This window comes from Furipterus horrens, unplaced genomic scaffold, assembly GCF_987537825.1.
Source record: "Furipterus horrens unplaced genomic scaffold, mFurHor1.1.pri manual_scaffold_11, whole genome shotgun sequence".
Classification (NCBI taxonomy): domain Eukaryota; kingdom Metazoa; phylum Chordata; class Mammalia; order Chiroptera; family Furipteridae; genus Furipterus; species Furipterus horrens.
Window position 1 is genome coordinate 83,845,845 of NW_028327181.1, and position 13,521 is coordinate 83,859,365.

The 13,521-nt window shown below is 37.6% G+C and overlaps 1 protein-coding gene across 4 annotated transcripts in view; it reads left to right on the forward strand.

Moving 5' to 3' along the window:
- Positions 1–13,521, forward strand: part of VMP1 (vacuole membrane protein 1) — a 115,002-nt gene that overhangs the window by 89,844 nt on the left and 11,637 nt on the right. For all 4 annotated transcript variants that reach the window (XM_090292605.1, XM_090292607.1, XM_090292609.1 and 1 more), the window contains exon 10: positions 3,941–4,002. In XM_090292605.1, the coding sequence (XP_090148731.1) occupies positions 3,941–4,002 (62 nt within the window). The remainder of the gene's footprint in view (positions 1–3,940; positions 4,003–13,521) is intronic.

Genomic DNA, 13,521 nt, shown 5'->3' on the forward strand with positions numbered 1-13,521 from the left:
AAATAACGGGAGACACCGCACACAGGCTTCTCTGTAATCTAATAGTAAACCCATCTCTTCTGGTTCTCTTTTTTTCCCTCGGCTTAAACTAGACAGCTTTCCTCGATAAATATTGTCATTTTTTATTGATATTTTGCTATCTGTTAAACCTCCCCTAAAAATGTCAAATCAGCCCACCCAAGAATGTTAAATCAGAATTTCCCCTCCCACGAGTTGAAGTCTCCTCTGCCTGTGGAAGGACCCTTAGAAACATTAACAGTGAAGAAGGTGAGAAGTCAGCATGCTAATTATAACACCTCACGTACCGTACAGCTGACGTGTCACGTGCACTGTTTATTGCCTCTCTGCCCCCCCACCCCCCACCACCCCCTGGTCTACAGGAATAGAAACTCCCTGGGGGCAGAGACTTTTGTCTCTTATTGAGTTCTTCTGCCTAGACTAGCATCTGGCATGTGGTAGACCCTCAGTCAATATTTAATATGTGAATCTGTCTACGATTCTTCTGACCATGGAAGGACCCTTCTTTTACAGGAAGGCTCTTTGTTCACTCTGTCACCAGGAGTTCCATACACCCGTGTCTCCCCTTCCCCTTTTCCTCTTTGCGCGCGGCCGAGTGGGCTGTTCAGTGCTTCTCTGCCTTTATTTAGTAGAATCCCCCCACTCAGACCTCCAGCCTGAATGGTACTGAGACTTACGTTCTTAAATGTCTGACACGCTTATGTCTTGCCCAGAACAATGAATTTTGAAGCTGTTACATTTGAAAAAGAAAGTCTCGGTTTGTTTCTAAGCACTCAAATTGTGCAGTTTTCTGAGCATTGGCTTATTTTTGAATGTTAGGAAAGGGCGGAAGGGAAAGTTTGTGTTCATAAGATCGCCGAGCGACAAAACCATTAGCTCTGTCTCTTAGTAAAAGATTCATAGCTTGCCCTGGCCAGTGTGGCGTAGTTGGCTGGAGCGTCATCCTGTAACCAAAAGGTCGCTGGTATGATTCCTGGTCAGGGCACATGCCTGCGTTGCGGGCTCGATCCCCTGTTGGGGCACATGCAGGAGGCAGCCAGTTGGTGTTATTCTCTCACATTGATGTTTCTCTCTCCCTCCCTCTCTCTCTCTCTCTTTCCCCTCTCAGTTGAGAAGAAATAAACCTTTAAAAAAAGATTTCTAGCTCCAAGTAACTGGCTTTTAGTATGGATACGGGACTCCCATGTATTAAAACTTCTCTTTCTAAATGACCTATAATAGTCTTATTAGCTTCATAATCTTCATACACCATTTATGTAACATTGTTTGTAAAATCGTCATCTTGTGTGTGATATCAATATGCTTGCTTTTTTCATGACTATTTTTTTCAAATTAATAGATGTGTAACAAACACCAAAAAGGACTACAAGCTTTTCTTTAGTCTAATTTTGTTACACATGTCCTTACACTGTGAAGCTGCCAAAGTCTGTTAACATCAGGGCATTTATTAAGAAATTGCCATTGCCTTTTGTCTTCTACCTAAAAAAACTAAGCTTTAGCTGCTGTCCTGAGATGTAGAATGGATAGTTTTTTGAACTGTTAATTATTTAAATTTTTTAAATGTATTGCTTTTAGAAACAGAGAGAGGAAGGCGGAGGGAGAGACAGACAGACAGGCATCCGTTTATTGTTACATTCATTGGTTGTTTCTTGTATGTGCCCTGACAGGGGATCGAACCCTCAGCCTTGGCGCGTAAGGACAGCGCTCTGAACAACGGAGCTACCCGTCCAGGGCTCACTTGTTGTTTATTTGCCTTCCTCCCCTTTGGTTACGTAGGCTATATTATTTAACAAACAGGAATTTGGAGAGAGAATCTAAAATTACTCATATTTAATCAGTTATTATCAGTCCTTTTCTTTTTTCTTTTTCTTTTTTATTGATTATGCTATTTCAGTTGTCCCAATTTTTTCCCATTTGCCCCCTCTGCCCAGTACCCCCTCACTCCCTCAGGCAATCCGCACACCATTGTTCATATCCATGGGTCATGTGTATAATTTCTTTGGCTGCTCCATTTTCTATACTCCCATGGCTATTCTGTAACTACTTATTTGTGCTTCTTAATTCCCTCACCTCTTCACCATTCCCCCACACCACCCTCCCATCGGGCAACCATCAAAACCCTCTCAATATCCATGATTCTGTCTCTGTTCTTGTTTGCTTAGTTTGTTTTGTATATTCAATTATTGATAGATATGTATTTATTGCCATTTTATTGTTCATAGTTTTGATCTACTTTTTCTTAAATAAGTCCCTTTAACATTTCATATGATAATGGTTTGGTGATGATGAACTCCTTTAGTTTTTTTTTTTGTCTGGGAAGCTCTTTATCTGCTTTCGATCCTAAATGATATCTTTGCTGGGTAGAGCAATCTTAGCTGTAGTTCCCTACTTTCCATGACTTCACATGTTTCTTGCCAGACCCTTCTAGCCTGCAGAGTTTCTTTTGAGAAATCAGCTGATAGTCTTACAGGCACCCTTTTGTAGGTTACTCACTGCTTCTCTCTTGCTGCTTTTAAGATTCTCTCTTTATCTTTAACCTTTGGCACTTTAATTATAATGTGTCTTGGAGTGGGCCTGCCTTCTTTGCATCTATCTTGTTTGGGACTCTGTGCCGCTTAGACTTGCATGTTATGTTTCCTTCACCAAATTAGGGAAGTTTTCTCTCATTATTTCTTCAAATGGATGTCCAGTTTCTTGCTCTTTCTCTTCTCCTTCTGGCACCCGGGGGCCTGGTGTGGGGCTGGGGATCCCTCACTCCTAAGATATCCGTCCCGAATTTGTATCCACCACACATGGGTGTGGGACCAGCCGGTTCCATGTCTGCACCCCTCCTACCAGTCTGGTTGAGTGTGGTTTCTTTAATTCCATAGTTGTCAGACTTCCATTAACTTGATTTCTGACAGTTCTGAGTGATGGTTGTTCTATAGTTTAGTTGTAATTTTGATGTGGTTGTGCAAGGAGGTGGGCTGTGTTTACCTTACAGTCCTTTCAAAGTTAAACTTTACTATCTCCTTGAGTCTGTAATTATGTGACCTTTCCTTTCTCTGAACCTCTATATCACATTGTTTTTACCATTAATGGCATTTACAGTTATATATATATTACTTATCATCTTTCTATTGTGTAAAGAAAAATTTAGAAATACCTCTAGGACATTGAAGAAGTATTCTCATTTTTGTATTCCCTGAAAGCTCTTAATAATGCCTTATATTATCCAGAGTAACTACTTTTTGTAACATTTATTCGATTGAATTGGGAATGTTTACTAGCTTTTAGCTCTTAAAGGCATTTTTACTTTTAAGTAAGGTAAGGTATCAACATCTTTAATTGATGGGACTACCTCAATAACACCAAACTGAAAATGACTTAGGTCTGATAAAGATTCTCAATAACTTGTTGATGCCTGTGTTTGTACCCTAACCCTAAACATCCAGGCTCATTCAGGATCTGAGAATGGAACCTTCATACTTCCTTCTATTAAGAACTTCCTGTAACGGATGTACAGTCCTTCCAAGAGCCTCTGTATTAGGTTTAGCCTGGATGCCTGTCATCAGTCTGATCAGCATTAATTTCGGTGGTGGGGACTGTATGGGAACCTATGACTTCACCATTCTGAGATACATAAAACATGTGGAATGTCCACCCAGTCTTCGGTTTCATGATTCATATTTTTCCCTCTGACTTGGTCACAAATCCTAATAAGACTAGAACTGTGCTTAAGGAAAAACATTTTAAAAATACAATGTAGGTAGCAAGTCATGTTACTTTTTTTTTAATAAAGAATTTTTGAATTGCAATTAGAGGCAGCACCTTGCTTTCTTAGACTATCAGAATTGTGATTTTATATATTTTGATGGGAGAAATATTTTAATATTTTATTAATACTAATTATTTTATATTAAAACTGGTATTTGCTTTGCAGAAAATCTTCGTTATAATAACGTTCAGCAAGCACATAGTGGAACAGATGGTGGCTTTCATTGGGTGAGTAGCTCTTCAAGGACTAGTGTTAGCATCACTGTTGGAATGGGAAGGGATGTACAAAAGACGCGGTTGGGATAGAATTGTTGTGACAGCCCTTTGTTTTTTGAGGAAATATCTTTTGCCCTCTTATTAGTTAAATTGAAGAAGACTTTCTTGAACTGCAGCTGGAAAGAATGAAGCTCAGATTATCCTTGTTTCATTTTAAACCAAACGTGTATCAAGTCATACAATTCTTGATTTAAAAGAAGCTTTGGAGTTTGAGACTATGGCCCCTCCAAAGAAAAAAGAAATTCTATATTTAAAGATATGTTTGTCACTACTGTCCTATAATGCTTTAGTACAATGCCATGTCATTTAGCCAGACACACAGTTACATTTAATTTAGATACAAACCTTACATAAAATACTAATTTTCATTATAGAAGACATGATAAAGTGGTATAATATTACCAAATTATGTCAATCACTAGAGAAAAAATCAGGCCATTTTAAAAGGCTTCTATCCAAAGCTTTTACTTTTGTGTGAATAGAAGTAAGACCAGTTTTAACATATGCTTGAAATGATAATGTTACAAATTTATGGAGTTGACTTTGATAAAACAGTAAAAAATACTCATTTTGTTTGATCAACTTAACTGCCAACTGGAATGTGAATACTGTGAGATATTAAATGAAACTTTTAAATATAGGAATTGTTATTCAGTATTTACAGGAGAGTGGTTTTCTTTCATTTAATAGTATTACTGAGCAGTGGTGGAAAGTGTTACATTGAAGTGTCCTTTATGTAGTTTTAACATAAATTTATATCTTAAAAGTCGTTTATGAACCAAAACATTTATGTAAGTTTTTGCTATTTAAAAACATTGCCACTTAGAGGTGAGTTAATGAGTATTAGTTTTATTATTCTTTAAATGCTATATTGTATATTGTATTTTCTCTTTTCTATATATATGGTTTATAATAAAATAGTATTTAATATTTTCTATTTAGTTTTTAATGTACTAATTGAGGAAAAACGTATTCTTGAGAATATACTCAGTGGAGCCAGTCATTGGTTTTATCACTTCCTAAGCTTCTGATTATAAATGTGGATTATAGCTTGTACATTACAATTTAATTACTCCAGTTTTTGTTGCTTGAATCCTTACAAATAAAATGGTAAGTAACCATATGTCACATTCAAAAAGAAAGGAGGAATACTCTTGTCCCTTCATTTTAAATACAAAGAAGGCACCTCTCAGAGATGACAGTTCCACCTTGAGAGAATTGTGCAGGACATACACTTAGCTAACTGCCCCATAAAGCCACGTTATAGGAGGGATGCGCTCATAGCCCACTCCCTTCTTCCTTTCTCCTTTTCCTGTGCCACGAACTTCCAGAAGGAAGTTTCTTGGCTGCTTTTACATCCTCACCACTAACCCCTTTTCTTTCCCCAGCCCGTGGAGTTTCTAAAAAGTTAGAATAGTTAGCTACCTCTCTCATCCACCCACAGCCAGTTTCATTAAAGAAATCTTACCCTGAGCAAGTCGCTACCGCTGTCCTCACTCCCTGCTCCTCTTCTTCTTGAAATCCTTTATTTTTTCCCCTTTATTTTTAAGTGGTGCTGAACTTCCCTAACATGGTCTATAAAGTGTTGAATGGTCTGGCTCCTGTCATTTTCTCTGCTTGAGTCTCCCACCACTGTCTTGACTCGTGTTTTTCCCTTTGCCTAGGTCAGGATTTCTCAACCTTGGCACTGTTGACATTTTAAGCCAGATAATTTTTTGTTGTGGGGGATTGTTGTGTGCATTTTAAGATACTTAGCTGCATCCTTATTCTCTACTCACTAGATGCCAGTGGTATCTCCCTATTGTGACAATCAGAAATGTCCCCAAACATTGCCCAATGTCCCATGGCAAGTATACCCCACTACCACCACTAGCCCATTGAGAACTCTGGTCTAAATAATGTCCTTTAGATTCTAGCTATTACAGTCACAAAGCACCTTCTCTGACAAGGTCAAATACCTTCTTTCCTAGGGACCTGTGTTCACAACAGCATGTACTACATGTAATGACAGTTGTACATTTACATTTATATTTGAGAGCATGTTATTATTGTCCTTCTACCAGTAACCTATAAGCTTTGTAGTGTCAGAGGTCATGCCTATTTTTATTCACTATTTTACCCACAGCACCTGGCATCTTGATTGACACAAAGCAGGTGCTATATGAATATCTGGTAAATAAATGAACACATCATGTCTAAATTTAAAGATCTGGCCAATAAACATTAGCAAATGATATGTATGGCCCAGGTTTTTCTGTTCCTCTAGCCTTTGGAGTTTTTCAGAAGTTCTATTACTTATCTATAGTAAATAGAAGTAAAAGTGTCTTTAAGCTTAAACCGTCATTTTTAAAGATAGAATTTCTTATGTTTTTCACAGTCAGAATTTCCTTCCCTTTACTATCTCCTCTAGCCCAGCCCCTCAAAAAACTTCAGGGATCCTTTCTTCGTAAAGATGGTTTCACATAAACTTATTCTAAGATATTCATGACCTACTGAATCTTGATCTTTATTGAACTAGAAGGGTGGTGTCATATTTTAAAAACTGTTTTCAGGAGACAGATGTTGGTATGTCCTGACTTCTTCACCTTTTCCCTAATACTGTCCACAGGGGTTATTTCATCAGCTTCTTTTCTGAACAGTATATTAAATAGAATAAATAATAAGTGTTCAAGTGATAGTAAATGGACTCACTAAACCTAGGCTAATAATTAAGTTAAACACCAGAGAAAGAATTCTTATTAGAGCTAAAGTTATTTTATATCATAATAAGTAGCTTAGCAGTTTATTTCAGAAAAGGGAAAGCAGATGGTCAAATTGATTTCCTAGACCCATTGCTGAGCTGAATGAAGTCAAAACGCCACCTGTAGCTTGCCATAGAAACACTCTCCTTTGACTATTCGTTTGTTTTCCCTCTTTACACTGTTAAAACTCTAAATAGTATAGCATGGCATCAAATTAAACTAGTAAAGTTTGGAATACAGCCTATCGAAGGATATTTAAAACTATGTGCCTACAGTTAAGGGAGTGATGAATTGCCATGGTAGAGATAAGAAAGTCAAAAGACAAGAAAAAAAGTTAGCAACAGTTCAAATTTAAAATAAAATTTTGAGATACTAAGGCAAGGAAAAACGAAAAATGAATCTCAAGAAAACGGACAGCTACAGAGTGGAAGATGAAGACTTTGGACAAAGCAGATCCAGATTCGAATGTGAACTCTACCACAGTTATTTCATTTCATGTTCACTGTTCTATCAAACAACATCAGCTGAGTAGCAAGCATTCTTTTTCCAGTTTAGGAGGCTTCTGATACCCTTTCCAACTTTCAGTCAGAATGTGAAATGTCCTATATCAAAATGTTACATAGTTTAGTTGAACCATATTTATATCAGTGATTTAACATTCCAAGGCACGTGAGTTTTTAAAATGCCTTTCCTCTTAAGTTTGATGTTACCTGTGTTCTCAAAGTCTCATTTTCAAAAGTTTCTACTGACTGGACGGAAAGGTGGACTTCTGGGTGACTATTTTGTGTGTTCTCAGGGAAGATCAAGGGCAGGCCTGCTTCTCCTTGAAGAAAGTACCCATTTCTGAACCTTCTTCTCTGATCTGTAAAATGCCTTTAACCTGGACAAAGTTTTTCATCAAAGATTATATAAGTAATTCTTGAGAATTCGATTTTTTGAACGTACTAAACATTCTACGTGTACATACAATAATTAGTTCTGTTTACTTCTCATGTATGATGGCTGTTTATCCCCCTTTTATTGATAAGGAAATGAGTTCTAATAATTTTTTATTTTAGTTCTTTTTTAATTCATAAAAAGGGGTTCATACTATAATATTTTAGGACTTTTCACTTATTATATTGCTAATATTATTGTGTGTTGCTGAAATTATTTATTTTGACTGTCATATATTCCATTGGGTAATTATTCATCCACTCTCCCATTTTGCTGTTTTGAACAAATATGAGCGTTTCTTAGTGTAGGGTAGTTGAGCACATGGTAAGGAGCCTAAGGGTACAATGAAAGGGACAACACAGAAGAGGGATACGGTAAATAATAGAGAGATTGAAAGCAAGATAACCCTTAGTTTTGATAAGATAACTTAGTTTGTCTAGGGCCAAAACTGAGCAAAATCTCACTACTGGTGTGCCTGTGGCCTGCCAGGCCAGGCTCCTCACCTCCCCCCAGGTGGCAGGCAAAGAGTTAGTGTTAACCAGTTACATCTCTAATGGGGAGGTTTAGTATTAATTTTATACGGGTTTGAATGCTACGCTGATGACTGAAGGAAGTCGATCCCCAAAGGGCTGCCCATCTCAATGGAACTACAGAGTGACCCAACTAAATATGACACCCTATGTATGCTTTTGCCTCTAGTATCAACAGTGTGCCCATTATATGATAGTCCTAAGTTCCCACAAAGAATGTAAGCCCTACCTTCAAAATCTACTGTAATTTTATTTAAAAAAAATTTTTTTATATAAGGCTGTATTTGAGCCAAACTGACAGTATATACTGGGGAGCAAGATCTCAAGTGCTCTGGAGAATAATGGTTTTGGAGTTTTCTTTTTGCATTTGAAATTCCAAATGTTACTGTAATTTTAAAAGTAAATGATTCTCCCCCCGGCTGGTGCGGCTCAGTGGGTTGGGCGCCGGCCTGAGAACTGAAAGGTCACCCGTTAGATTCTCAGTCAGGGCACGTGGCCGGGTTGTGGGCTGGGTCCCTGCTTAGGGGCATGTGAGGGGCATCTCACACACATTGATGTTTCTCTCCCTCTCTGTCTGCCCCCCTTCCCCACTCTTTAAAAGTAAATTTTAGGAATCTTTAAAAATAAATAAATAAATAAAAGTAAATGATTCTTTTTGGCAATAATAAGTAGTAGATTTATTTCTTGGAGCGTTCTGAACAGTAATCGCCAGTGTCATTAGGATCAGGGAAAGGTATCCCTATTATCTATTTCTAAATCAAAGAGTTTGTTAGTGATTTATAGAAATCTGAGCAGATGTTATGAATCAGATATTCTGAGAGGGGTTAGAATACAAATAATAGCCTTAAGAAGAAGCTTTTTGGTTTATGCTATATTTGGCAGGAGGACAGAAGAATGTTCTGAAAAAAGATTAGGCATGTAATGAAGCTTTTCACTCTTTAGTGTATCCTAAGGTTAAATAAGTCAAGGGACAGAACTAAGAACCAGGGAGCTTTAGACCTTCAAATGCATTATATTTATTGCTGTCTTTTTATATATTTTTAAAGATTTAAATTCATTTTTTAAAAGGTTTTATTTATTTTTAGAAAGAGGGTAAAGGAGGGAGAAAGAGGGGGAGAGAAACATCAATGTGTGGTTACCTCTTGCACGCCCCCAAACAGGGACCTGGCCTGCAACGCAGACATGTGCCCTGACTGGGAATTGACCCGGCGAGCCCTTGGCTCGCAGTGGGGCACTCAATCCACTGAGCCACACAAGCCAGGGCTAAACTGATTTTTATTTAATCTTAGACTTTCTCCAATGAGAACAACCTGGATACATTTCTTAAAGAGAACTGAGTCTTAACTTTAGAGTCATGACATGTTCAGTATTCTCACCAAAGGGAGATGAGAATTTCCAGAAAATAACGTTAAGCATATGACCCATAACAAACCATATGCAGAACATTGGCTCATTGTCACGTTGCCAGCCTCTTATTAGAAGACAAAGTCTCCAGTTTTACCACACAAGAAAGTTTCCATAACTCAATCATTGAACTTGGGGGATGGGGCTGGCTGGAGCAGGGACTTTTTACCAGATACAGAATGTTCCATGTTCTTCTTTGCTGTCTCCTATTATTGAGTTAACTTAATATTTGACCTCAGAGTCAGACTTGCCTGTGACAACAGAGATCATTTTAACCAGTGAGTAATTAATGTTTGAATCTTAATACTGTTTCTTGTTCCTCGCTCTATAACAAGTGGTCAGAATGAGCTGTCTTGGCCGGGACTTTGTCTTCTACAGAAAGAAAATCTATCCTTTTATTTTTTTAAGTATAAAATGGTTCATGTACTTGATTGTCTTTAACTTTGATCATTGTAAAATAATCAGGAAAAGTTATAGGAGTGTGGAGAACAAATATTTGTATTAACTGAAAAATGATATATAGGTTTTAAGACCCCAGGTGCTGAGACTCAGTTATATACACTGATCTTATCATAATCTTCTGTAATTTAGGTAGTGTTAAAAAAGAGACACTTGTGCTAAGTCCACGATACCAAACTGAGTCTTAATACCTACCTAACTTAAAACAGTTTCGACCTCTCCCAGCAGTGGAATCTTAAACTAGTCAATCTGTAATTACCTGGTCAGTGCTAGAAAGGTAACCTGCCTGATGGACCCCTGCCTTCCCCCAAAGGAAGGTGACCTTGCCTGAAACTATCTGCTCTTTGCCTAGTAACTTCTTTGTTCTGTCCCCCTGACTATAAAAGACTTCTTTCATTTTATATAGTTTTCAAAATTTCTTTCTTTCTTTTTTTTTTAATCCTTATTTGAGGATATGTTTATTGATTCTAGAGAGGAAGGGGGAGACAGAGAGACAGAGGGAGACATGGATGTGAGAAACATTGATTGGTTGCCTCCTTGTATGCACCCCAAATGGGGATTGAACCCAAAACCTACGTGTCTGCCCTCACAGGGAATTGAACCCACAACCTTTTGGTATATGGGCCAATGCTCCAACCACTGAGCCACCCGGCCAGGGCCAGAGCTCCTTTCTGTCTGCTAGATGGGATGAATTGTAGAATAAGGCCAATAAGGTCTTTAAAATTTACTCAGTTGAATTTTGTTTTGTTTTGTAGAAAACTCTTTCCTTTTCATGTCCTTTTCCTGTTAGCTTATCTTCTTTTTTTACTCTTAACTCTTTTGTTACTGATTTTGGGAGGCAGCATAGTTAAAGGTTAAAAAGGAATTCTGGAGTTAGGTTGTCTGTTAACGTGAGAAATTGACATTGTATTGAGTTGGCCAAAGAGTCTGTTTGTTTTTTCATTTAAAAAAAGATATATTGTTTCATTTTCACCAATAACTTTATCGATTTGTATATTTTGAGTATGTCGGCTCTCTCCCATGTGGTATAATGTTGATTGTTCTCAATTAATGTGTCGATTCGATCTTTATTAGCTTCAACTAGTCTACCTAATCGTGGAGCGTCATCCAGCGAGAAATCTCCAACACAACACTTCACAAACCACTTTTGCCGCATTCAGTCAATCACAGCATCTTCTCCATACACTGCACAAATGTTTTTTGCATTGCAGTTGCATTTTTACCATTCTTGAAATAATAAAGCATAATATGCTGAAATGTTGCGTATTTTCTTCCATCTTTTAATATTAAAATGGCTACACAAAAATTCACCGATTTTGATAAACTTTTTTTTAATGCATGCTGATATGACAGTTGTCACAATACAGTCTAACAGAATTGTTTCAAATGAAGTTACAGACAACTAAACACTACTAGAGCCATCTTACAGGAAAAGACCAAACGAACTTTTTGGCCAACCCAATATTAGGAAGTTACTATTAACCATAATTAGAGCATTTCTGTAGAATGATGAAAACTAAAACCCCGTTATATTGGATTGCATAGAATTGCTGGGTAAAGGAAAAGGGAGGCCAAGGTCAGGCTTGACACATTTTAAGTGTTCTGTAAATATTTGTTGGCTCAGTGAATTCATTCATTCATTATTAGGAGAGACCTCTTTGTATTTTAGGCTGAGGGGGAGGCTGGTAAAAAGCTAGAGGTGGAACTAGAAATGAATAAACAGAAGGGTGTGGGTTGGAAATCAGCATTTAGTGAGCACCCACTGTTCCCGAGGTAGGAGAGAGGGACATTGGGCGAGCACTGGAAGGCAGTGAGGTAATCCGCTTGAAGCTGAAAATGTGGACGAGTGTCGGTTTCAAATGGCTGCTTTGTGAATTGAATAGGGAGTCAGCATGAGTTCTTTCTGTCTGTCCGCTCTCCTCTCATTCACACGTGCATGTACCTGGCACAGCTAAAAGTAGTTACTACCAGTGTTACTTTGAGAAACCTGCTGGGTTTTCTATTGTAGATTTACATGCGTCTTTTTCTTTCATCACCCTACTAGATCAAGTTCTCTGATGGAAGAAATCGTGACTTTTTTTTCATATGTACTCCATTTAGTGATTTTCTGCCTAAGTAGTGGTTGGAATAATTGGATTGTTCTTAGATGACATTGATTTCCAATCGGTACTGTCACTTTTTTTTACCCAATCATCATCACACCACTCTGAATGATCTAAAAGCCAGTAAGCTTCCATGCCATGTCACCTTAAATTTAAAATTCTGCAAACTCTTCTTTATTTTTGACCTTTAGGTCTATGGGTCCCTGTTGCTGATTTTATTCTTATAATTCACTGGTTCTTCAAGCCAGCCACAGATTAGTTTGTCACCATAGAAAGCGTCCGCCAATCTGTCATTTTCAATAGCCGAAGTCAGTTGATTTTTACCAGGTTTTGTTTTGGCAGCCAGTCACTTTTACTCGGCTCTTACAGACCACGCCTTTAGTGCTGGCCTCATTCATTAGCCTAAGTGTCTGCTTGGCTCCCATGCTCAAGTCTAAATTCTGAAATGAGGTTTTATTTTCAAAAGCTTCCCTTGAATGATAACATATTTCAAAGAATAGCTGCTAATTATAAGGAGGTTGTACCTTCATTCTGACTCTTATAGAAAACAATTTCAAGTGTTCAAAAGCAAGGAAAATTGCAAACTCTTTTTGAAAGTTGCCTGTACTGTAATAGAAATATGTTGTGAGGCAGTAACAGCAGTATACCTGATGTTTCTAGATAAAGCAATGGTCTTCCTTCTACACAGTCGCTAAGAAAGGGATGGTGTCGTGTGTTTCTAATACGACTTAGCATACAATGGACTAACTTGAGTACAAAAGAACCTTTAATAATCTGAAAGGGGCACAGATGTGAGTGAAATGCAATACACTTTAATTCCAGATCCTGAGATTGAATCACAACGTATTTTAAATGGTGCCAGAGACTGTCAACCCAAACTTGTATAAATGAGAAAGCCTTAGGTTGTTTATGTGTTGCATAATTTTTATTCTGAATTTATTTTACTATGGTACTCTTCCAAGATCCTGAGATCTAAAGGCACTTGGTTTGGGTGGGCTACCACACTTCAGATCCAAATGCAAGTAGAATATTTTTTCTTATACTATTAACTTCAAAGATTCATATTCTCCATTCAATTAAATGGGAAAATTAATAACACTTTCATTCAAGTCACACAGGATCATGGGACCTCATTTTTACTAAGGTTAAATATAAGTTGATTTGCAGTTAGCACCAGTTCATTTCTTTGTCATATGATTGGGTTAATTAGATATCGATTTGTTTCTCTTTCTTTTTTCTTTCTCTAACCTCTGAAAGGCTGTAAGTATTAACGGAAGTCCGCATGATGGCCTTTGGCTT